The sequence below is a fragment of the Mixophyes fleayi genome, chromosome 5 (genome assembly GCF_038048845.1).
Source record: "Mixophyes fleayi isolate aMixFle1 chromosome 5, aMixFle1.hap1, whole genome shotgun sequence".
Lineage (NCBI taxonomy): Eukaryota > Metazoa > Chordata > Amphibia > Anura > Limnodynastidae > Mixophyes > Mixophyes fleayi.
In genome coordinates this window covers 252,085,068-252,110,824 of record NC_134406.1, presented here as the reverse complement: position 1 = coordinate 252,110,824, position 25,757 = coordinate 252,085,068, and the positions used below count along the sequence as shown (strand labels likewise).

The 25,757-nt window shown below is 41.2% G+C and overlaps 1 protein-coding gene across 10 annotated transcripts in view; it reads left to right on the top strand.

Moving 5' to 3' along the window:
* UBR5 (ubiquitin protein ligase E3 component n-recognin 5) overlaps window positions 1-25,757 on the top strand; it is a 61,931-nt gene that overhangs the window by 22,663 nt on the left and 13,511 nt on the right. For 6 of the 10 annotated variants that reach the window (XM_075213904.1, XM_075213906.1, XM_075213901.1 and 3 more), the window contains 30 exons: window positions 2,461-2,645; window positions 2,757-2,866; window positions 3,743-3,855; window positions 3,991-4,134; window positions 5,057-5,168; window positions 11,280-11,434; window positions 11,995-12,192; window positions 12,600-12,810; window positions 12,987-13,113; window positions 13,737-13,885; window positions 14,332-14,427; window positions 14,551-14,674; window positions 15,989-16,086; window positions 16,230-16,378; window positions 17,647-17,738; window positions 17,845-17,991; window positions 18,571-18,689; window positions 18,865-18,991; window positions 19,069-19,198; window positions 20,193-20,353; window positions 20,527-20,766; window positions 21,290-21,413; window positions 21,839-21,950; window positions 22,030-22,161; window positions 22,239-22,496; window positions 22,633-22,892; window positions 23,022-23,233; window positions 23,987-24,214; window positions 24,680-24,753; window positions 25,042-25,214. In XM_075213904.1, the coding sequence (XP_075070005.1) occupies window positions 2,461-2,645; window positions 2,757-2,866; window positions 3,743-3,855; window positions 3,991-4,134; window positions 5,057-5,168; window positions 11,280-11,434; window positions 11,995-12,192; window positions 12,600-12,810; window positions 12,987-13,113; window positions 13,737-13,885; window positions 14,332-14,427; window positions 14,551-14,674; window positions 15,989-16,086; window positions 16,230-16,378; window positions 17,647-17,738; window positions 17,845-17,991; window positions 18,571-18,689; window positions 18,865-18,991; window positions 19,069-19,198; window positions 20,193-20,353; window positions 20,527-20,766; window positions 21,290-21,413; window positions 21,839-21,950; window positions 22,030-22,161; window positions 22,239-22,496; window positions 22,633-22,892; window positions 23,022-23,233; window positions 23,987-24,214; window positions 24,680-24,753; window positions 25,042-25,214 (4,560 nt within the window). Of the gene's footprint in view, window positions 1-2,460; window positions 2,646-2,756; window positions 2,867-3,742; window positions 3,856-3,990; window positions 4,135-5,056; window positions 5,169-11,279; window positions 11,435-11,994; window positions 12,193-12,599; window positions 12,811-12,986; window positions 13,114-13,736; window positions 13,886-14,331; window positions 14,428-14,550; window positions 14,675-15,988; window positions 16,087-16,229; window positions 16,379-17,646; window positions 17,739-17,844; window positions 17,992-18,570; window positions 18,690-18,864; window positions 18,992-19,068; window positions 19,199-20,192; window positions 20,354-20,526; window positions 20,767-21,289; window positions 21,414-21,838; window positions 21,951-22,029; window positions 22,162-22,238; window positions 22,501-22,632; window positions 22,893-23,021; window positions 23,234-23,986; window positions 24,215-24,679; window positions 24,754-25,041; window positions 25,215-25,757 lie in introns of all 10 variants that reach the window. The other 4 variants (XM_075213903.1, XM_075213905.1, XM_075213907.1 and 1 more) reach the window with 4 other exon arrangements.

Genomic DNA, 25,757 nt, shown 5'->3' with positions numbered 1-25,757 from the left:
TCTTAATATCACCGGTGCTCAGTGTTACCCGTTACATGAGATGCCCTAGTCTTATTCTATGTGGAAAATGTATTTTTATTTTTTATCCTACCACTATGATTTTGGACTGTGGGTGGTAACGCACACAAACATGGGGAGATCATAAAGTCCACACAGATAGTGTCCCATAAGCCATTGTTCAGTCAGCTGAATATCTCCCCTTGCAATAGTTTTAATACATTATGGTGTCAAAAATATCTAAATGTAATATAATCTCCAAAGGATACAGAGGTAATACTTGGTACCCCTGACTTGTCTGTGAAATGGGAAAAAATCATGGGGTCATGTTTACCAGACAGCGAACTCACTCCAGTATCTCTTAACTACCAAGGAATAACCTTGGTTTGCAGCGAGTTAACCAGAATGTGACCGTTTGCATAGATAATAAACTTCTATGTCCAGCATTCCGCTCTCTTTAAAGCACTGTATTATAATCTTTATAATTTGACCAACCTTCACTAAAGAAGTGGATCAAAAAAAGCTATAACTGTGTTAGAGAGAGAAACTTATTTTCTGTTTAGGTAGTAGTTTATATTGCTTGTTTCTCAACTTTTGTATATCTTGAGTTAATGTGGTGTTCCATGCCTGTAAATAGAGAATGGAGTAACAACTTACAATGTGCAGTTTTTGTTAATACTTTTACAGTGTACATGTAGTCTGTTATTGTGGGTTTCGTTATGCTATGGGTATTTTGTGTTAACGATATGGATAATGCTATGAGCATTGTTCCTCATAATGTATCCTAGATACTGGTTTTACAATGTATATGTTTAAGACTTTCAAGTTGACACTGCTATGAATATGCACAGCCCTTCATATCACTGCTATCTAATTTTATATCAAATAATATGTTGGAGCTACATTAGACTCCATTTAGATTGCTAAGGGAAGTAGACTCTGGTGGTAAGGTGAATGTTGCTTTTGGTAGTGTACTTGAATTTCACAGAGCAGCATTCTCTCGTGGATTCCTGTCTAAACCTGATAGGTCAGTCACAGCCTGAGTTATTTACTCAGAGGACCTATCATTGCTCATGGAAGCTTGCAGACAATGAAGTCTTTTGTTTAGAGGCAAGGTGGTGCTATTTATCAGACTGAGTGATGTGCTACTGTGACTGCTTAGCTGCGCGTTTTATGGAACATTGTTCCAGGAAGTTACTTATTACATATATATATATTGTGTAAATCTCTCTTCCTTGGCAAGCAGTGGCATGCATTCCTGAGATATTTGTGATTTGCTGTTCACCATTTGAGCCTTCAGGGTTAATTCCGTCTCTAGAGTAATGGGTGTGCCGATTTGGTTTATAGAAGCAAAGCAGATAAAGAAGAAAAAAGAAATAATGTTCTGGGTGCACAATAACTTTTGCCAATCTGTCCTGTGAGTAATTACTAGGAAACTGCTCAAAATAATCCCACGCTTAGACTGCACTTCTATACTACTTGAAGTAATCCCTTACATTACAATACTGATTCCCTGCCTCCCTCTCTGACCCCCACATGCAAGTAGGCTTTGTACGCAATTGTCACCCATCCTGCCTTTCTTTGTATTGTAGAAAGCGGTATTAGTACACAGCCAACATTACTTCGGACATTCTAGCCTTAGCATTCACAGGCCTTGCCAAGTGCTTTAAAGGTGCCTGAGCCAAGTCTGTCCATTGTGTGATGGTCCAGGCACTGTTTAGCATTAATGAACAAGCTGTCTTCTATCTTCACCCTGCTATTAGGCTGTTAGTCATGGTGGCAGAGGACTTTTCACTGATTAGCTATAGGGGTGATATCTCTGGGGTATTGCTTCAGCAGAAATAGTTTCTTTTTTTTTTCCAGGCACTTCTGTTTTAAATTGCTGTTTAAAGCCTTCCCTCTGAGGCCAGTCGGGGATGCAGAACTATTCACTCAATGTCCTTTTTGGGATTTATGTTCTACTCCTAGAATTTTCTTTTTCTTTGCAATATATAAACTGACCCTACCTGGTAGTGGGAGGAGTTGAGCTAGGTTAGCAGTTCTGTTCTTTACATGTCCTTTCTCCTGTTGGTGGAGCTTAAGCCTAGAGTGGTATATGTCCCCCATTGGCTTTTGAGAAAAGGATTTAACGGTAAGTTAATCCTTTTTGCTCTATTGAATAGGAGTGGACTGACTTTCCTTCTGCATTGTGAGCTGTGGGAGGTGTCTTCATTTAAACATTTTGGTCTGGTTCTTGGTGTCAGGTAATGGGTTGGGATTGTTTTCCGTGAAGTAGGGGCGTTTACTAAGCGTGTGTTAAAAAATATTCTGAGACTTGGATTATTTCTGTGCACTAGATTTGTTTGTGGATGCAGCTGAAAATGGGGAACTGTTATATTTCATTTGCTTCTTTCTAAGTTCTGTTTTTAAAGCTGTAAAGAACATATCACCAGTGTTGTTTGGTAACATGTGTGTCTTTGACAGGTCTGTTTAAGAAATAACCCACTTTATCATGCGGGTGCTGTGGCCTTTTCTATTAGTGGTGGAATTCCAAAAGTTGGGGTTCTAATGGAGTCTGTGTGGAATATGAATGACAGCTGCCGGTTCCAACTGCGATCCCCTGAGAGCCTAAAAAACTTGGAGAAATCCAGCAAGACCACAGAAGCGAAGTGAGTGGAAGCTTTTATTTTTTTGTTTTCATTTTCTGTTGTCTAGTTTTCATTGAACAGTTGTTTTTTTTTTTTTTTTTTAAATGAAACTTTTTTTTAATGTTTTCGAAGGCCTGAAAGCAAACCAGAGTCTGTAAAAACAGAAATGGGACCACCCCCATCTCCAGCATCCACCTGTAGTGACGCATCTTCCATTGCCAGCAGTGCTTCAATGCCATACAGTAAGTAATCCACTCTACCACAATGTATTAAAAAAAAGAAAAAATTGCACTTCTGCATTTCTTCTGTGTATAATTTTGTACTTTTGTTGCAACAGATGTAAGAGGAGTTTATATTTTTCCCCTATGTATGCAATTTTCTGCAAAAATCCATTTTTCCATACACTATTACAGAAAAATAATCTAATCTGGAATGTTGAAGATTTGTTTTTTTTCGGTCAGCTTAATGGCTGCCAATGTTGTCTATATAACTGTCTGTGACAGGCCCATCGATCACATACAACACCGTTGTTGAAAGATGGCAATACTTGTGGTGGTTTTGTGGGGTGATCTCGCCAGTTTATACCAATTTAGCCCGAATTACTGTCTGTTTCCACAGATTCTGAGAACTAATTAAATATGTCCTTTTATTTGTTCCTGACCGAAAATCATCCGCTACCTGCACCAATGGGTCAGGTCAAATGTTCAGATCTGTTTTATTCAGCCACAGATCGGCATTCAGGCCTCATGTTACATTATTAATGTGACTGGTTGGCTTAATGTGTGGGGTTTTTTTTGTTTTGTTTTTATTGATGATCATATGATATTTTGAAAAGAATCTAAAGGTTTTTTAATTAAAAAAAAGGCAGCATGCTTTGCTCTAAATAAATGTGTGCTCTACAGTGTCTCTGTATAAACAATAACATACAAACTACACTAGATTGTTAAGGCGTTAAGCACACTTTGTAAATATGACAGTTTTGCTGCTGAACTTCAGTCTGGTGTTTTTAGCACCTCACTTTTTTCATACTCAGCTGTCCAGTTGAAATCAAGTTTAAATGGCTAGAATTTAAGGCCATCTGTCTTATACTGTAAGCTTAACACTGCATTTCTTTTCAGAACGCAGACGATCTACTCCAGCTCCCAAGGAGGAAGAGAAGGTCAACGAAGAGCAGTGGTCACTCAGAGAGGTTGTGTTCGTTGAAGATGTGAAGAATGTTCCTGTGGGCAAGGTATAGCTAATAGCTCACTGTTATGTAATGTAGTGTGTGCTATACAGTAGAATGCTGAGTTAATCATAGATTGATCGATCTGCTCTATTCTGTGTACGTAAAAGTGACACTGGCTCCTGCTTTTATCTTTATAAGGTACTTAAAGTTGATGGTGCCTATGTTGCCGTGAAGTTCCCGGGTACGTCGAATAATACAAACAGCCAATGCACCCCTGGCTGTGATCCAGACCCTTCTTCTCTCCTCCAAGACTGCAGACTTTTGAGGATCGATGAACTCCAGGTACATTTATACCACTTCACTTTAAAGACTTACTCATTGTGAAAAGTGCCCCAGTCTTCAGCACTGTCTATACTGAGGAGCAGAAATGTTATGGCCATATGTTAAAAAGAATGAATAAATACACTTCACTGCAAAACAAATACTTAAATAGTTAATGCAGTTTAAGAAGTAAACTTGTGACACCTTTCAAGTAAAATTCTTAGATTTAAAGGAGATTTTAGGGTCCACCCCCCCCCCCCCCCTTAATTTTATGGATGAACATCATAGCCCTAGCTATGCTTGCCTCTTCATAGGATCCAGTGCTGCTTGCAATTGTCCTTGATTTATATATAGCATCAACATATTATACATCACTGTAGAAGCTGAGTGTCTAATCATTCACCTTTGTCTCTGCCCTAGTGGGTATTACAATCTAACTTTCCTAGCACAGAAACATACAGACTAGGAAACGTTTTAGAAGTCCAGATTCTTGGGAGAATGTAGAAACGACATGTAGATAGCAATAATGTGTGACCAGGCCATTGTCTCCTAGCATTGTACCCCTCATGGCACACAGCTCAAATCTCCTAATCAGCCATTTGACTGACTTTTAAGACTTCCAGGCTTCCCAGATAACCGTTTCAGTATAAAGTGCTGATGGTAATAGACAAATTTAAAGTGAAGCAGAGAGGTCACAGCAGTTAGTGTTCTGAGAAGGGAAGAGCTGGATGTAACATTTAAGTGAAGTAACCCGTTGAATATATTGCACTGCTGGACAGAGACATGATTGTCTCTGTGTTGGGGAGTAAAAATTTGTTTTTATATATATGTATTTTGGGCTATTTGTAAATGTGGAATTGGGACAGAAAAGAATTCTCAGGTCTGAAATGTGGCTATTCCAAAATAACAAAAATCAATAACTTTGACTGGGAACCTGTTCTAGGTGGTGAAAACAGGTGGAACGCCTAAAGTCCCAGACTGTTTCCAAAGGACTCCTAAAAAGTTGTGCATTCCTGAAAAAACTGAAATCCTCGCCGTGAATGTAGATTCCAAAGGTAATGTCAAAACAGACTAGATGCAAATTCCATTAACTTTGCCACTTTGTGTGGCTCTTTCTTTAAAGGTATAGAGGGAATGGCTTTGGGGGTAGGGGGGGAGGGTGAATTAGAAACCAAAATGGTGGTATTCCCATCCATCAGAGATACTTATGTTTGATTGTAAAGTCTTTGGGAGTTTGCAAATGTTTTCTAGACTTCACTCTACACAGCAAAGGGTATGTAGTATTGTAATATATGTTATATGAATGCTTAATAGGCATTGTACTTCCCGGTTTCATATTGTCAATATTTTTTTTTTTTATACTATAGATGGTATAATAAGATATGTGTACTAATACTTTCTAGAGTATAATATATTGCAGTAACTGTCTCATGTTTATACAGCATGTGTTGCTTGGTTTCTTTTGTGTCTGGATTCTTTTCATCAAAATGAGTGCACGACTGTTAATTCACCTACATAAAGTGCGTCTATCGCTCACACACTATGCAAGCAACCATATTGTGGTCCCAAACAATAGTTTGAGGAAGCTGAATCCATTGCAGACTTCTGATTGGTTCAAGTAGTTCACATGACTCCTGATTGATTAAAAGTGATCATGAGTTTGAGTATGGTGTCTTTGGCCTGAACAAGTAATCTATCATGTACTGACTGTCTTTAGCAATACATATATGAAGATGAAACTTTAACTTATGGTAGTGCTGTTATTGCTGGTCTTCAAATGTGTACTTTACAGCATCTAAAAAATGTTGTTCTTTTTATGTCTTACCTAATGTGGGAATAGTATGAACTTGTACAACTCCTTAGCTTCAACTGCACTCATGGTACTATGTCTTCTCGATGGGTTAGATTAAGCTGCTCTGGAGTTTTTGAAGTGTTTTGCAATGAAAACTTAACATTGTTTGAAGCAAAAGTTTTTTTGGGTTCTTTGGGTTAAAAGTAAAGAGTAGCCCTACCAAAGAATTCTACATTTTATTATAAGTACAAGTTTAGGTAGGCTGATTGACAGATTTAAATGTGCAAATTAATTCTGTGGCAGCAATGAGACACCAAATTTATGTAATGGAGTTTTTTTTTATTTTTTATAATTCATTGGTTTGTGTTTCTTGATATAAAAATAAAAAAAACATGGAAGAGACTGCAGTTTCTCAGTCTGCATCAGCAAACACTATGGAGTTATACTTTGTTTATCCATGGGCAGTGGGAAGCATGTGTCTGCCCCGGATATGTAACAGCTACGAGTGAGCATTGTATGCTGGGTACATCTGCTTATTGACAGAGGACCGCAAACCAGGTCATGCTGGAAAGGCCATAACTCCTGCCTGCATGCTTGTTTTTGGGGCAGAAATGACTATTCTTTCTTCATACTACCACTCCATATTCTGACCTGGCATGCCGTTTGTCTGCTTTGGACTTTTTATCTACTATATAAGGATTGCAAATCCTGAACAGTCACTGTATTTATGTATGCCAAATTGCCCTACCAAACTCTAAGATAAATGTTCAGGAACCAATTTGTTTACTTAGGGTCAGAACACCTAGCTGTACATACTCTTCACTTACTGCTCTTTAATTATGTGCCCTTTTGTAGCCAGTCGGAGTACCAGAATGGATGGATGGTCCTCCCGCTCCTTTTTTTATTTTTTAAGTGCCTGCTGCAGCTAGGCATGTTTTCCATGGCTATAACCCAGGATTCAAGAGAGAAAAAGAAGAATGATCTTATGGGGCTCTCATAATAGAACATATATATTTGAATTATATTGATATGTCTCGAAATCTTGTTAATAAATCTTTATTAGTTCAAGTGAATAAAAATTTATTAACAAGATTTCAAAACCTATCAATATAATTCAAAAATATATGTTTTATTATCAGTGCCCCATAAGATCATTTTTCTTCCTTTTTCTCTCTTGAATCCTGGGTTATAAACTAACTTCTGCACCCTTCCTCTATAGATATTTTATATTGTGAAAGTCAAAGAGGGATCTATACAAGTTGAGGAAGAGTAATAGATCGCCTGGTGCAGTCATTTTCCTTTTACAATGTTTTCCATGGCTGTCTATGAACTTTTATTGGTGAAGCCGCCATTGATATAGGGTCCTAGTGTCTAGAATTTCAACCTCAATTCGGCACATTGTGTCTACTGGCTTTAGACCTGGGGAGCGGATGCAGTGTCCAAGAGGACCCTGGAGGTGAATAAAATCATTGCTCAGGCCACAGGAGGGAAGGTTGTTCCCCCTGTTAATGCCCCTAGGCCTGAGGGTCCTAGATCCACTTCTATCTTACCTACGGAAGGTCAAGGGATCAGTCCACTGCTCCCCCTGGGTCTCCCCTAGTGGGAGTTCGTCTGCTTTTCCGTTACCAGTGGTTATATTCCACAACAGATGCTTGAGTGAGAGGCATTGTCAGCCGTGAATACTTAACAGGACTGTGCTAGAAGATATAGTGCGATTCTGGTCCTGGACTGTGGTAAGTCTCTAGAGGAAAAGTGCACTCTTGGATATGGTTAGGGCCTTTCGATCATATGTAGAAAGTATTGAGGATTTTCACAGGACGGATGACCTGTTGGTCCTTTACGATGCCCACAAGAAGGGCTGGCCAGACTCTAAACAGACCATTGTTCAGTGATTTACTTCTGTAATTTGCTAGGCATTCATTGATGCATGACAGCCTGTCTGAAAATATGCGGGCACATTCCACTAGATCAGTGGTTGCCTTTTAGGCAGTATGACCTGGGACCTCTGCTGAGTAGCTGTGCAGGGCCTGGTCTTCTGTGGACACCTTCACAAACTTCTACGGGTTTCATTTGTTTGCATCCAGATGCCAGTTCTGGGTGTAAGTTGCTGCGCACAGCGTCTTATTCTCCCTGATTGACAGCTTTGAGACGTCCGCAATGAGAGAATGCGATTTCTGTACTTTGATTAAATCCTTTACTCTGAATCCAATGGATGTCATTTGTTTTTATCTAATGCTATGTCTCTTTGTTCTTTCATTGCTATGAAAGTGAAAGAACAATGAATTCTGGTTCTTGGAGAGCGTTGGTCTCTTCCACTTATTCTGTACTCCTGGTTCTGTACCTTTTTTTTGTAGGTTTGTTAAAAATGTAGATTATATCAGTGCAGTCAATGGTGTATGGGGGGGGGGGGGGGGGGGGGGGGGGGCTTCAATATGAAAGTGTGCTATCTCCACTCAATGCACTCTGTACCCAGTGTTTTGTTGTTCCTCATTGGATTCAGAGGAAAGGTTTTACAGGAAGTACAAAAATCACATTTTAACATGTGCTTTTCCTTGTACTTTTTGGACACAAAGACATTGTAAAATTACTTATTAAGTTCACTGTAGTTTGCGTATATTTTGTCTAAAGATAAATTATTTCACAAAGAATTTATAGTCAATATTTCTGTGTACGATCCAACAACATTAAGTGCACAGTGAAATTTTGTAGAACTGAAGAAAAATAACTGGTTAGTAACGAGAGCTACAGAATTCTCCAAACTCCTACATTCCCTATGGTCTGTTTTTAGAGTAATTTTTTCCAGACTTGCCCAGCCCCATAAAACTGCATTGGATGTCATTGGCTAATTGTAGTGCATATATGGAGCAACAAGGCTGAGTCCATAGGTTTAAATACCCCTGATACTAACTCCAATGAGATGTTTACATGACACTACTTAGAATATCATGATTACATTAAGCCCATCTGTAAACTCTATCTTTCTCTTACCATCTTGAGTTGCCAGAAGACATTGCCTATATGTGTGTTTCCTTTCTTAACACCTAAAAGGGAAATGAAAAATTGATAGGTTGCGTCTTTCGTTTGTTTTGCTTTTAATTTGAATCTGTCGTCAATATATAAAATTTAGTTGGTGCATTATGAATTTCAAATAATGGGGTGTTTTTTAGTGTGATTTGCGTTTTGGCTTTTTCTATCTTATGAAAGCAGTTTCACAGGCTACCTTTCCACAGTATCCATATGCCGTTGAAGTTATTTCTATAGTCATTGATATGGAAATGGGGAGTAAACGGTCTTTAATCTATGGGACAAGCTGCCACAATGACTGTCCCATCTCCTTCCTTCCGTCATCCCACTCACCCCTCCCTCCTTCCATGGGAGGGTTACATCCCACCCACCCCTCCCTCCTTCCATGGGAGGGTTACATCCCACCCACCCCTCCCTCCTTCCATGGGAGGGTTACATCCCACCCACCCCTCCCTCCTTCCATGGGAGGGTTACATCCCACCCACCCCTCCCTCCTTCCATGGGAGGGTTACATCCCACCCACCCCTCCCTCCTTCCATGGGAGGGTTACATCCCAACCACCCCTCCCTCCCTCCCTCCTTCCATGGGAGGGTTACATCCCAACCACCCCTCCCTCCCTCCCTTCTTCCATGGGAGGGTTACATCCCAACCACCCCTCCCTCCCTCCCTTCTTCCATGGGAGGGTTACATCCCAACCACCCCTCCCTCCCTCCCTCCTTCCATGGGAGGGTTACATCCCAACCACCCCTCCCTCCCTCCTTCCATGGGAGGGTTACATCCCAACCACCCCTCCCTCCCTCCCTCCTTCCATGGGAGGGTTACATCCCAACCACCCCTCCCTCCCTCCCTCCTTCCATGGGAGGGTTACATCCCAACCACCCCTCCCTCCCTCCCTCCTTCCATGGGAGGGTTACATCCCAACCACCCCTCCCTCCCTCCCTCCTTCCATGGGAGGGTTACATCCCAACCACCCCTCCCTCCCTCCCTCCTTCCATGGGAGGGTTACATCCCAACCACCCCTCCCTCCCTCCCTCCTTCCATGGGAGGGTTACATCCCAACCACCCCTCCCTCCCTCCCTCCTTCCATGGGAGGGTTACATCCCAACCACCCCTCCCTCCCTCCCTCCTTCCATGGGAGGGTTACATCCCACCCCTCCCTCCCACCCACCCCTCCCTCCCTCCCTCCCTCCTTCCTTCCATGAGAGGGTTACATCCCACCCCTCCCTCCTTCCTTCCATGAGAGGGTTACATCCCACCCCTCCCTCCCTCCCTCCCTCCCTCCCTCCCTCCCTCCTTCCTTCCATGAGAGGGTTATATCCCTCCCACCCCTCCCTCCTTCCTTCCTTCCTTCCATGGGAGGGTTACATCCCACCCCTCCCTCCCACCCACCCCTCCCTCCCTCCCTCCTTCCTTCCATGAGAGGGTTACATCCCACCCCTCCCTCCTTCCTTCCATGAGAGGGTTACATCCCACCCCTCCCTCCCTCCCTCCCTCCCTCCCTCCCTCCCTCCTTCCTTCCATGAGAGGGTTATATCCCTCCCACCCCTCCCTCCTTCCTTCCTTCCATGGGAGGGTTACATCCCTCCCACCCACCCCTCCCTCCCTCCCTCCCTCCCTCCTTCCTTCCATGAGAGGGTTACATCCCACCCCTCCCTCCCTCCCTCCCTCCCTCCCTCCCTCCCTCCCTCCCTCCCTCCCTCCTTCCTTCCATGAGAGGGTTACTTCCCACCCACCCCTCCCTCCTTCCTTCCTTCCCACCCCTCCCTCCCTCCTTCCATGGGAGGGTTACATCCCTCCCACCCCTCCCTCCCTCCCTCCCTCCCTCCCTCCCTCCCTGGGAGGGTTACATCCCTCCCACCCCTCCCTCCCTCCCTCTCTCCTTCCATGGGAGGGTTACATCCCACCCACCCCTCCCTCCCTCCATGGGAGGGTTACAGCTCTAGTTGCTGACTTTTTTTTTTTTTTTTTTTCCTCATGGTGCTTTGAATTGTCTTTTAATGAGTAGTTGTAGCATTTTTAAATTAAATTGTATTTTACAAGGGTCCCCTTTATCCTCCCAAATGCAATACAATACCATTTAACAATTTCTTTCTCCTGGCAATGGCATACCAAGAAGTTTCTGCGTCTGTCTCGCTACTGTAATACAGCATTTTACGGATTGAAAATGCTGTTGCGGTGGTCTATTTTCACATTAACTAGGCAGATTGCCACCAGGGTCAAAACACTTCTTTGCTATTCCTTTAAAAAGCAGTCTGTTTGTGTATGTCAGTTGGTTTTGAAGCTGTCATGTGGTAATTGTGTAAATGCTGTTTGTGTTGTACATAATATTGCGATTATTTTGTGTGTTCAGGGGTTCATGCTGTCCTAAAGACTGGAACGTGGGTGCGCTACTGCATTTTTGATCTTGCTACTGGGAAGGCTGAACAGGAGAACAACTTCCCCACCAGCAGCATCGCTTTTCTTGGTCAGAACGAGAGAAATGTGGCTATATTCACAGCAGGACAGGTACTTTTCCTTTTACATTTTTCTCCAATCTACTTTCCTTTTATGTTTCAAAGCAGTTGGGTTGTCATCTATTCTGAGAATTTCTGTAGATGTGCGTGGTTATATGTAAATTAGATGTATGATAATGGACACAATAGCTGTTCCTGGAAAATATTCTGCACTGTACAAAAATAGTATGCATTGTGAATATAAATGAGAACAGGTGAAGTCTTTGGAGAATATGCTTTAAAGTATTATACTTGCCATCCTTCCATTAATGGTACCTTGGTTGTATTTAGCAGGCCCCCCGGTAATTGCATATTGTCTGTTAAGCAGCTGTTTTCTGTTGGTAGCTGCTACATTGGACTAATCCTTCTCTGGGGAGAACCCATTTGTGCACATTTCTAAAAATAGAATGAGTGTGAACATAGATCACAAAGCTTTATATGAGAAAAGTCATAAACTGTCTTATGGTGACACAGATCCAGACTAATATGAAGAATACTGTGAACAAGAAGTTCATTAGTTTCTCACACACAATGTTAAATTTCTAAACTAATATGATCATTATTGTGTTGCAGGAATCGCCCATTATTCTTAGAGATGGAAATGGCACCATTTATCCCATGGCTAAGGATTGTATGGGAGGTATACGAGACCCCGATTGGCTGGATCTTCCGCCAATCAGCAGTCTGGGCATGGGTGTTCACTCGTTGGCTAATCTACCTGCAAACTCTACTATCAAGAAGAAGGCTGCCATAATTATAATGGCTGTTGAGGTATGAAGTCTTATGCAAGTGCCTTTCTGATACTACAAATCTATTCTGAAGTCTTTTTCTGATTTATATAAAAAAAAATTGCGATCTGATAATGTTGCCTGGTATTCTAACACAGTATATGTAGGAGATGTTCTGCTAACCAATACTTTTTGTTTATTTTTGGAAGCAATACAACTAATTGCTGGCTTGCAGCTCCAATTGTTTAGTGATTATATAACCTCTGGTTCATTTGAAATTAAGACTCTTAAGAAAACATTGGCTACCTTTCCATTTATCCAGTCCAAACCATAAAGTATATCCGGTCTGTTAAGAAAGAACTTGTGGCATACAAACGTTATTGTACAAAGTGCCATTTGGTCCTATGGAAGCCTTTATTGTTTGCTAAATATTGTGTTGTCTCCTTTTAGAAACAAACCCTGATGCAGCACATTTTGCGCTGTGATTACGAGGCCTGCAGACAGTATCTGATGAACTTGGAGCAGGGTGTCGTTCTGGATCAAAACACCCAGATGCTGCAGACCTTTCTCAGCCACCGGTGTGATGGCAATCGTAACATTCTACATGCCTGTGTGTCGGTCTGCTTCCCAACCAGCAACAAGGAGACTAAAGAGGAGGAGGGTAAGGGTAAACACATACACACACAATGCAAATGCTTCAGAACTGTAAATGTAAACGTAAGGTGCAGTTTGCTCATGCATTGCAATCGGTTATTGCAGAAACTGCAAACTCTTTGAGTAATTGCTCTTGGAAGTAACGGTTGTAAAGAATACAAATGATTATTCTCCTTGTTTCAGAAGCAGAGCGCTCTGAGAGGAATACGTTTGCTGAGAGACTCTCTGCTGTTGAAGCCATAGCCAATGCGATTTCTGTGGTGTCTAGTAATGGTCCTGGAAATAGGGCTGGGTCCTCCAGCAGCCGAAGGTAAGTTTCCAAAGTTTCCCTTGTGGATCCAAGTCACCCTGTTCCTTGTGAAACTGTTGTATAAATATGTACAGTTAGATGCTTTACTACTTCATTTAATTTTATCTTGTATAGTATCTTGTATATTCCATTTTATTGTAGCTTTTGTTCATTTTACATCATTGGCTGTCCTTTTTTTTTAAGCAGACTTATATTAAAGTACATGTGAGTCTATGGACACTGTAACAACACTTGTGTTCTTTGTTGTAAAAACAATTTCTTTAGCATTTGTTTACTTTAGAATCCACCATTATGATTTCATTGTTATGGTCAGTATATTGGCAACCTATTGTCAACATTTTATTTATGTAGCGCCAGCAAATTCCGTAGCGCTTTACAATCAGTAAGAAACCCCAGTTTACAATCTATGGGATACTTAAACTTCACTTTGTCTCAATGTGTAGGTTTATAGATATAATTGGGTTGGATGTATTGCTACACCCATATATATTTATTTTTTCTTTGTGTCTGAGTGCGCTAGAACACTGTACATAACTAGTAATGTCTTTGTGGAGGATAATTGTAAAGCGCTACGGAATATGTTGGCACTATATAAATTGATGATAATGTATGTTCCTTTTCAGCTTGAGACTTAGGGAGATGATGAGGCGATCTCTTCGGGCAGCAGGATTGGGAAGACACGAAGCTGGAGCTTCAAGTGATCACCAGGATCCAGTTTCTCCTCCCATAGCTCCTCCGAGCTGGGTGCCAGATCCACCTGCTATGGATCCAGGTGGGTGATCTTGAATAGACCATAATTAGTAGGGTGCTATTACAATAGTATTATAATGCATTTAGTACTGCATGAATAAAGACAACACGGTCTGCTTGACTTATATTTCTCTAAAGAATCCCTGCCACCTCAACTAATAGAATCTGCAGGCTTCCCATCTCCAGGACACCCCACCGGTCAGATACACCCCCTCCATATCACTGTCCAGAGTACAATGGAGGTCCTGGGGGTAGAACCCTGCAGGTTTTTGTAGGTGATGGGGAGTCATTATTTAATTTAAACAAAATGAAATTGAAAGTTTTGATTAGCTCTATATTAACGTGTTGTATCATTAATTAAAAGTCTGTCTCCTGAATACACAACATGTACATATGTGGGATTACATCCAGGATGGGAACTACTAGTACGCTTGTTTGTAAACATCACACTGTTCTTCTTTCTAAAAGATGGTGATATAGATTTTATCCTGGCCCCTGCAGTAGGATCCCTAACCACAGCATCCACTGGCACAGGTCAAGGGCCTAGTACTTCAACCATACCAGGTGAAACTGCTTTTACGTTGATATAAGCTGTGAATTAGAGAGAATTGTTGTTTTGTTTCATAATTGCTGGGTTGTTTTTCCTGTATGTTCCTGGCAGCTTCTAACATTCGAATCTTGTTATAGGTCCGTCTACTGAGCCTTCAGTGGTGGAGTCTAAGGATCGGAAAGCTAACGGACATTTTATTCTGAAACTACTGTGTGATAGCATCGTTCTGCAGCCGTACCTACGAGACCTCCTTTCTGCAAAGTATGTCCCCTTATAATTCTACATATCTAATTCTAGATTTCTTCATACTCTACTGTTAACAGCAATCTTTACTTTCCGTTTTGTGTAAATGGCTACTATAAAAAGTGCAATGGTTTTTGGCCATTTAGGTGAAAAGATTGGCGCTGTGAAGTTGCTGGGTTATTTGTTATTGAAATTGAAACTTTACATCGTTGCCGTTAAATTTGTCCTTTATTTGTCTTATGAATTCTGACTATAAGGGGGGTATTAAATTGTCGGTGGGATTGCCGAAAATCCAGCGGTCCGCGCACGATTACCGATATTACGGTAATCGTGCACGGGAAAAAAACGTTAATACGGTAATTTACTTGCTGGATTTCAGCTCGCAGCTCAGGGAGCTGCGAGCTGAAACCCAGCAAGAGATTACCGTATTAACGGTAATATTTTTTGAACGCGGGATTTTCGGCGGTCCCGCCGTCAATTGAATATGCCCCTAAAAGTAACTTCTACAACCTACATTAATACATATGGCAAATTTAATTGAATGCTGGATATTGGGTGTTTAGATCACAGGTAGTTTTTGTTCAACTTCAAACAACTCCTTTATATCGTCATGTAAATCTAGGGCTGAGTGGATAAAAATATTCCTATTTCAGTGCTTTTACATAGTTTTGGTTATGCTAATCAGTCATCTTGCAGAGCTCACCGTTAACTTCATGTGTCATGAATTGTTGTCTTTTCCCATAATCTGCGCTCAACTTTCCTGTCAATCTTACTGAGTGTGATAATGTTTACAGCAGATGAGGCATACTGTACTGCCTATTGGCAAGAGATTTGCAATTTCAGATTAGGTCCAGGAAAGACAAAAAAAAACAAACAGAGCAGTCAAAAGACTTTTTTTCCTCTAAGCAGAGTTTGAGTGATAGTTTTGCAGACTTGCGCTGCCTGGATTGGTTGTTTTAATACATTGCAGCAGTAACTAAAGTGCCTGTAAAATCTGCTTTTCCTTCTTTCCTGTATGGGATTTGATCAGGACACTGCACTAAAGATGTGGGGTTTTACTACTCGTATTTGAAAACTTCCATTTTAGGTTTTAGTCTATTTTAAGTGGACATTTCCTTTTAAATTCTGCAGCTTCTAGAGGGGAAGTGTCTGGTTTGTTGACAACAGTTGGAGCAGCATCGTGACATATTTGGTAGAGAATGTTTGAGACAGATCTGAAAATGCAGAAGATAATTCTAGTAATAGCTTCTACATACCAAAAGTCGTCTTGTTTCTAGACTGATAGTAAATGGCCTTCCCCTTTATGCCTTGTTTTATGTTTTATTTCCCCAGGGATGCCAGAGGTATGACCCCTTTCATGTCTGCTGTTAGTGGAAGAGCTTACCCTGCCGCTATAACCATTCTGGAAACTGCACAGAAAATTTCAAAGGGTAAGTGTGACGCATGAATAGTTTCTGTGCAAATGTATATCTGACTCCTAATGGCTGTGCTGACACATGACTATTAGATGTTTATATGCGACAGCCATATGTCTAGTCACATGCGTGACAAATGTGTCAATCTTTTATTTTAGCTGAAGCTAATGCAAATGAGAAGGAAGAGGATGTGTTCAAGGCAATGGTTTGCCCACCTGGTACCAACGCAGATGACTCTCCTCTGTATGTTCTCTGTTGTAATGATACCTGCAGCTTTACCTGGACTGGAGCTGAGCACATCAATCAGGTATGAAAATAATGTTATGCCTCCTTTATCGGTCCTCCTTTTTCTTTCTGGCTTGGGAATTATTGCAGTCCTGTACAGAAATGTTGTTCCTTCAGTCTCCTGACTGTTCAGATAATGTAAATTGCCGTGTCCAAATATAAATTGTTTTAATATCTGCAGCCCCCCCTAGTTATGATTGGTGTTAGAATGCAGCTAGTTGCTGTCTGTATCTTGCATACTGGAATATAAAGGACTAGGCTTTTCAAATTTCCTATTAAAGAAGTTGAGTACCAAGCACACACACATCATCGCTTTTACCCCCACAAACCTAGTCTATAAAGTGTTTTACAAATGTGATCTCACTAACAAAGGACCTGCATCCATGGTTACACTGTTGCCCCCTCTTCTGTAAGAAATGCCATGTTTTGCAAGCTAACATGATTGACAGATTGCTCCCCTTCCTAACTGTATTGTTTACCTGGGAAAGCTCTGAATTGCAATACAGTATGTCTGTCTGATCTGGACAAATCTATTCAGTATTTCGGAGACAAAGCCAATTTGCAACTATTTTTGTTGGGGAAGATTATTTTGGAATATAGTCATCCAGTTTAAGCTGCTAATACAATTTAAAGGGTCAGTATCGTCACGGTAGCATCCAGTATGATTCAGACATCTTATCTTCTGGTTCAGAAGCTTTGACATATAGGTAACTGTGTGTGTGTACCGTTGTACATGTTCTGAGTGTCTTATAGCTGCACTCAGGCAGAAGTACAAGGATCCTGTGGGCTCCTCTGTGCAGATGTTTCTCAGGTTTCTTCATTCCTATTACAACCCCAGCAAATGGCTTTAGTGGAGAAAAAGGGGTGTGACTAATGCAGCTTTAACACAGCATGCTTCATTACTTTCCTGCAGAAGTCTGGTTTCCATATACAAAACAGTTTCCTTTTGAAATGTTTTCTTCTAAATATTTATCTTGAAACGTTGAATACATGCTTATGAATGTAACCTAGAGGCAGCAAGCAATTTGGCGATAGTGATTAATATTACAGATACAATTGCATTTAAGTACATAATCAAATTCCTCTGGGAACTGCAAGTTTATTTGAACATTGCTAACTGAACTCTCAATGCAAGTTGATACAGAATTATTTCTATTGGAATTGTTTTGCATGCATGTTTTCATTGATATAGAATGTATTGCCTTACATTTGTGATGTAAAATATTGTATGAAACGAAGTGATATCTAAAGTTTGTAATGTAATCCCCATGTGCATTTCTCTATTCTTAGGACATATTTGAATGCCGAACATGTGGCCTGTTGGAGTCTCTCTGCTGTTGTACAGAGTGTGCCCGGGTCTGCCACAAAGGACACGATTGCAAGTCCGTTCTCGTTTCATTGTTTTTGTTCTTTTTATTTTTTATTTTATTTATTTTTTTTAGAAATTGTTATGCTTACTGTGCATCTTCCTTTTTGTTCCAAACTTAGGTTAAAGCGAACTTCACCAACTGCCTACTGCGATTGCTGGGAGAAATGCAAATGCAAAACGTTAATTGCAGGCCAAAAGTCTGCTCGTCTTGATCTTCTATACAGACTGCTGACCATCACTAATCTGGTGACCATGCCAAACAGCAGGTACTCGGCATGCTGCTTTTTGAACAGCCATTTATTCCTTCTTTATCCTTATCTCCATTGGAGTATCTATGTATTTCCATGTGGGCTGACATAGGGCAATGTTAAATTTAAGAACCTCCTCTTCCCAAGAAGCTTGATCAGCTCCCAACACCCCTGTTTTTATTTTCTTGGGGGGGTTTTTAACCGTAATTGGGCAGTACTATGTGTGCCTATTTGCCTAGAGATCTTCTCTTGAACCTACAAATAAAATTATCTAAAAAGAGGTTTTAATTTAATTACAGCAGTACTCTTAAAACTACAGTTAATGTATTATAAGAATGATCTGTGAACATTTAAAAACACAAGGCTGTAGGCAGAGTACTTTATACACGTCAGAGGTCTCTTCTGTGACTTACGTTTTCCTCCGTTTATACAATAGGGCTGCGTCCTCATATTGTTCATACTACAAATAATCTAAGTCTTTTGGTTTAGCTTTTTTAGTTTGTCTAATTGACTATTGCCTGTATTGTGACAGAACTACATAGTATGACAATGAAACATATAGTTAAACAATTGAAGAAATAAGATTTGTTTTTACAGAGGAGAGCACCTTCTTCTGTTCTTGGTGCAGACTGTTGCCAGACAGACTGTTGAGCACTGCCAATACAGACCTCCACGAATCCGAGAGGATAGAAACCGCAAGGCAGCCAATCCTGAAGGTGTGTTTTAGACTACTTTGTTTCATTCTTAGATTGTGGTGTCCTAATATTTTTATCTATCCAACCACTAATAGAATTGATTTTTTTTTTTCAATTCTCTCAGCTAAATAGTTTTGTGATGAAGTGTGGTTCTATGGGCATGTAAAGAGTAAACAATTGTTCCTTTCTTATCTAGATTCTGATATGCCGGATCATGACTTGGAGCCACCAAGATTTGCACAACTTGCTCTGGAACGCGTGTTACAAGACTGGAATGCACTTAAATCCATGATCATGTTTGGCTCTCAAGAAAACAAAGACCCGTGAGTTATTGTGTTTTCTAAAATAGAGTGCTATAATCAAAGTGTAGGAGTGCTAATATACAATTTCTTTTCTCAAGTCTTAGTGCAAGCAGTCGAATTGGTCATCTTCTCCCAGAGGAACAAATTTACCTGAATCAGCAGAGTGGTACCATTCGTCTGGACTGCTTCACTCATTGCCTTATTGTGAAGTGTACTTCAGACATCTTGGTAAGTTTCACTGCTTGTTGTTTTGTCAGTCAGTTCTACTGTGACACCTGGTGTTGTGGTAGGGGAAAAACCCAGAAGCAAATCATACTTCTGTGTCTCTTCATATTGTGTTTTACTTATTTATTGTTATCCCACCACAGTGCTCAGCAGCACAGTGGGGAAATATCAGGAACGGCATAGAACTGGGCCATACCATGAGGGCTAACGATCTAGTGAGAAAAAGGCAGAGCTGACTCAAGGAGTGAATGTGGCTGAGTGGAGATTGGAGCAGTTGTGTACAAGTGGGAGTAGGGTAAACGCTAAGCGGGTTTTCAGAGAGTCAAAGGGTGAAGAGAGAAGACCAAATGAGTGGGTTGGTTCACCAAGAGAAGAGGAATAAAGTGAAAAAAGCAATGACCAATAATGGTGCCTTGTGCAACACCAATAGATATTGGGAATGGATGTTGGAGTAGAGATGCTGAAGGAGTGACTTGATATGTAAGCCGTAATCAACTGGGGAATGGATGTGCCGGAAATGAGTAGATCATTGATCACAGTTTTCAGGGCAGTCTTAGTGGAATGTTGAGGGGTGGAGTGAGAGGATAGAAATAGGCAGTTACATGCAAGTAACAGAAAAAGTTTGGGAGGAGTGAAATAGGGATGATAGTTGGAGAGGCTAAGTCATGAACGCATGTGCTGGTGGGGAGCAAGAAGCAGGCACACATGGAGGGGAGCTTAGAAGTTATGGTGGAGGGTGCAAGTCTGACCTGAGAAGGTATATTGTCGAATGTTGCCTCTTTGTCTTAGACGTAAGTGACATAATACTAGTTTGACAAGTGGAAGGACAGTGTAAGATTAATACATTTATAGTGGACTAAGTGGTTGTTGGATGGAGATTTCCTCCAGTGGCATTCGCCAGTGGTTTGTTGCAGCGGAGACCGTGCAGTTGTCATGTTTCCTATAATAATTTCCAATCATTTGTTTCTATTTACTGGACTTGTTTTTACTTTTAAAGCTTCTAGACACATTGCTTGGGACACTTGTGAAGGAACTTCAGAACAAGTACACTCCTGGTCGGCGAGAGGAGGCCGTAGCCGTCACAATGCGTTTTCTAAGATCTGTAGCTCGAGTCTTTGTCATTCTCAGTGTTGAAATGGCTTCTTCCAAGAAGAAAAAGTAAGTGTGTTGTGTATGTATAAGATATCTTTTATGAAAGAAGGAATATCAGTTTTGGCTATGTTGTTTCACTTGTGTGAGTGAATTATCTTGTTCCGTAATAATTTTACTTGCATCAGAAAGTGGATTCTGAGTTTAATTGATTTTTTTTTTTGTTTTGTTTTGTTCCCCAGCAACTTTATTCCACAGCCTATAGGCAAGTGCAAGAGAGTGTTCCAAGCACTACTTCCATATGCAGTAGAGGAATTGTGTAATGTCGCTGAGTCACTGATTGTCCCTGTGAGAATGGGGATTGCGCGTCCTACTGCACCCTTTACATTGGCCAGCACAAGTATTGATGCCATGCAAGGCAGTGAAGAGCTTTTCTCTGTGGAACCTCTCCCACCAAGGCCTTCTTCTGACCAATCCAACAAGTAAGGGAAACAAAAATACTTTCTCTATTGTTCTTTAAAGCTGAATTTTAATGAATCGAAGTGTGTGTATTATAGTATATTAAAAAAAAATAAAAATATATATATATATATATATATATATATATATATATATATATATATATATATATATATATATATATTTGACACTGATGCAGCTGTAAACGTAAGCAAAGAGATTTTAATATAGCAAGCTTTGTGTAGATGTGCCCTTACTCCTAGGCCACTTAACTACAACTGAGGTGCCATTAGATTGGGGAGATGGAGTGGGAGGAGCTTCTGACACACATTTTGTATTAATTGCCCAGCTCCCAGACCAGCCTCTATGCTCCATGGCCACAGTGTCCCACCAGTAGATGAAAAGGTTGTTTAGTTTGATCTCTGCATTTACGTCATACCCGATTAGGCTCTGTTGGCTTGTGCTTATTTTATCTTTGCATGATATGATCTGATGCCCACCCACTTGTTAATGGTCAGTTAATTGTTTTACTTTTGCTTCATACAGCTCCAATCAGTCACAGTCCTCTTACATTATTAGAAATCCACAGCAAAGAAGGATAAGTCAGTCGCAGCCTGTGAGGAGCAGAGATGAGGAACAGGATGACATAGTATCAGCAGATGTGGAAGAGGTAACGTCTCACCTTTTACTGTATCAGCATTTGGTAATCTGAAAATCTTAAGGATAGCAGGAAAAATCCACTCTGAATAATTGGCTCTGAGTGGAAATATGTAGGTCAAACTAGCTAAAGAGGGAACAATTTGCTTGGCAGACTGATTTTACTTTAAGGGTTTCTTCAGATCTTATACTTGGTATTTGTTTTTCTTACAATATATTGAAAATGTATGCATTGTTCAGTTTTGAGTAACCATTTCTTGGCATTTGACTTGAGGATATATTAGAATCGGGTGGTGGACAGTCATTGAGAGCAATGGCCTACTGGATGTGATGTGATACTTAGTATAGTAGTAAAGCCTATTCTCCAATGAACTGAACTGTCTTCTGTATTGAAGACTTGGTTCTTCCCTGGATTCTGTAAATTTGGTTTGTTGTCAGGTGGAGGTAGTCGAAGGAGTGGCTGGAGAGGAAGATCACCATGATGAACAAGAGGAACATGGGGAGGAGAATGCAGAAGCTGAAGGACAACATGACGAGCACGATGAAGATGGTAGTGTTCACTGTACAGATATCCTATAATTGTACACCTGTGTGCTGAACCCACGTACTTACAAGGTTTGTGTTTATAGGGAGCGATATGGAGTTAGATCTTCTGGCAGCTGCCGAGACAGAAAGTGACAGTGAGAGCAATCACAGTAACCAGGATAACGCTAGCGGCCGCAGAAGTGTTGTCACTGCAGCGACAGCAGGTTCCGAAGCTGGTAAGATCATTGAAGAACTGAATGTCATTGAGGAGCTCTATCTATAGAGGCACTAACATTGTATTACACCCATGCAGGTGCAAGCAGCGTCCCAGCTTTCTTTTCTGAAGATGACTCCCAGTCCAACGACTCCAGTGACTCCGACAGCAGTAGTAGTCAAAGTGATGATCTCGATCAGGAGACCTTCATGATTGATGAACCCTTGGAGAGGTCTACAAACAGCACCCATGCTAATGGGGCTGCGCAAGCTCCTCGTTCAATGCAGTGGGCGGTGCGGAACACTCAGAACCAAAGAGCCCCTAATGCTGCTCCATCCAGCACCTCCACCCCAGCAGGCAAGTGAAGTTAAATAAAATCGGACACCTCTGGTAGACAATGCTGCTCACTATCCACTTTAGTATGAGCTTTTAAAGATATCTTTATCCTGCGCTGAAAGTATTTTTATAGTAATGTTCATATATTTTTCTGTAGCCAGTTCAGGTGCACTGATTTACATCGAACCTTCCAGTTTGCGTCGAAGTGGCAACATGAGTTCCAGTGCTGCAGCCGCCCTTGAAGCAAGCAACTCCAGCAGCTACTTGACTTCTGCAAGCAGCCTAGCAAGGGCCTACAGCATAGTCATTCGGCAGATATCTGACCTTATGGGATTGATCCCCAAGTATAACCACCTGGTCTACTCCCAGATTCCTGCTGCTGTCAAGTTGACTTACCAAGACGCGGTTAACTTACAGGTATTATGCTGCTTATGTCTGAAAGTGCTTCATATGTTTGTGTTGTGACAATAAGATGTGCATGTTTATTTATAATACCTTGTAATGTCCATTCATATTCAACCCGGGTGTTTAATTCTTATGTCTTAGAACTATGTGGAAGAAAAGCTTATCCCCACCTGGAACTGGATGGTCAGTATAATGGACTCCACTGAAGCTCAGCTTCGTTATGGATCTGCATTGTCGTCTGCTGGGGATCCAGGTCATCCAAACCATCCTCTTCATGCATCCCAGAATCCAACCCGTAGAGAGCGGATGACCGCACGTGAAGAAGCCAGTTTGAGGACACTAGAGGGCAGAAGGTAATTTAGACTCTAGTTAACACTACTCCGCTCTTATCCATGTTATAAAATGCTTCCGTTACTGTTGTGGGTAGTTGGCTTTGCTGCAGTGATGTATTTGTGTTTAAGTTCCTTGGGAAAAAATGCTCTTTAGATGAAGAACTTGATTCCAACATTGTATAATAGGTTTGCATGGAAGCATATACATCTTGTCTGGGTCCCCGCCCCCTCACTCCCCTAAACAGACTTGAGTTGTGACCGACTTACTGGTGGTCAGTAAGTTGCACAATAATTACCTGGGGTCTGGCGATACACCCCATCTTGTGGGTGCTCCAATGTCTGCTATGGTCTGGTGATACTCCTCTCACTCCTGCCAACATTGTGTTGTCTGTCAAGAAAACACTGCTTGTATGTGTAAGAAGCCTAACACAAGACGCAGTCTGCAGTGAGGTGAGCATTGCTGAACCACAGCAGACGTCTGGGAACCTACTGGATAGGGTGGAATACAGGACCAAGGTAAGTACTATTGTGTGATGTGTAACTTATGATAAAACTGCTTTCACTTTGGGGTGACATTAGCCTTTGTTTCCAGCTTGTGTTGACATTTGTTTCCTATTCCTTAACTCTGCTTTCTCCCTCCTTGTACTGATCATTACTATCAAGTCAAGACTCAGTGAGCTGCTAGTTCTCAAGTGTTTAGATGGCAAACACTCTGCTGATATATCATGATTCTGTAGTTCAGGTTGTTAAAGTAATGTTGCTCTTTCTTTCTAGAAGAGCAACTCTGCTGAGCGCTCGCCAGGGGATGTCCGCACGTGGAGACTTTCTAAACTATGCGCTCTCACTAATGCGCTCTCACAATGATGAACACTCTGATGTGCTCCCTGTGCTGGACGTTTGTTCCCTGAAACACGTGGCATATGTTTTCCAGGCTCTTATCTACTGGATTAAAGCAATGAACCAACAGACCACACTGGACACTCCACAGCTGGAACGGAAGAGGTACCTGTGCTTGTCATTTGACAAACTGTGTAAAATTAGCCCTTTGGCGCTGCCATATTGCTCTGCATTGTGCAGTTTGGACCCGAACTGGTGACTATCTGCATATCTCTTAGGATATAGAGAATTGAAATCTGAGCTTTAAATGAGCATAACATTGTCATTAGGGGGACAGCGATGTGAATAGGATTATTAATTAAGCCTTTATTTAGGGTATAAACTACATTAATAACTAGAATAAGCTTAAAGTATATCTGTCTACGCACTGGAGGAAGCTGTTTCGGTAGCTGAACAAGTATTTAGCCATCATGCCTTCACACATTGGTACCTAGTAAATTGATGGACTACACTCCTGTGCACATTTGGTGCTTCCATTGTCTGTGTGTGAACCGTGCAGTTTAAAGGATATCACTACTTTTTATTTGATCGCTGTTCTGACTTTTTTTTTTTTCTTCCCCCTCTTCCTAGGACCAGGGAACTCTTGGAGCTCGGCCTTGATAATGAAGATTCGGAGCATGAAAACGATGATGACACCAATCAGAGTTAGTGGAGAAAAATAATTTCATTATCGCATTTCCTTTTGTTGCTAATTAACAGTTTCTGCATGAAGTTCTTGTTAAAATTATACTGCATAATGAGAGATTTGAATATACTCTCTATGCAGTCATGAGTTATGCTTCATTGGTAGCAGTGTGTGTAAGAGATGGGAAAGTAGTTACACGTGTGCTGTAATTACAAGCTCTTACTCAACATTTAACAAAATTTCTCCTCTATACGTGCAAATGACAGTATATAAATGTGTACAATAAGAACTTGTGTGTAATTGTCAGGTTCCACTTTGAATGACAAGGATGACGATGCGTTACCTGCCGAGACTGGCCAGAACCACCCCTTTTTCCGCCGTTCGGATTCTATGACTTTCCTGGGTTGCATTCCACCAAATCCTTTTGAAGTTCCACTTGCAGAAGCTATCCCACTCGCTGACCAGCCACATCTCTTACAGGTATTTTCCTAGTTTACAGTCCTGGGTGTTTTTATCCTACTTGTAAAACAAAATGCAGGGTGTACTCAGTGGAGTGAAGTTATTTTAAAACAACCAATAAATTAATGCATGCCCTTTTTGTTATATTTGGGAGTGGGGTGCCTTTTGGTGGTGGTTGTGTGGGGAAGGTAGTCATCCCTTGGTGCTGGACTCTTGTGGGGGGATGTTATCCCCATCTAGCAGCCCTTTCTTATTGCTCTTCACTTACTGAGACAGGCTTGTCAAAAGAGCCAGATGCACAGGTTTCCCCCTTCTGTAGTGTGACGGGTGGGTGTTTTTATTTGTCATTGTGCACTGCAGCTGTCCTTCTCAATCCCCTGATCTTCCTGTTGACTTAAGTTCTGATCAGGGAGTTTGTTCAGCTATGCCTGGAACCAGGATGTTTGTAATATTTTTATTCTGTTGAGGCGCTAGTCCAATTTGTGGTCGACTAGGTGCTGACGTTTTGTATGCAGCTTATGAGGCGGATGGCTAAAGGTTACGCTTGCCTAATCCGTTTTGGTG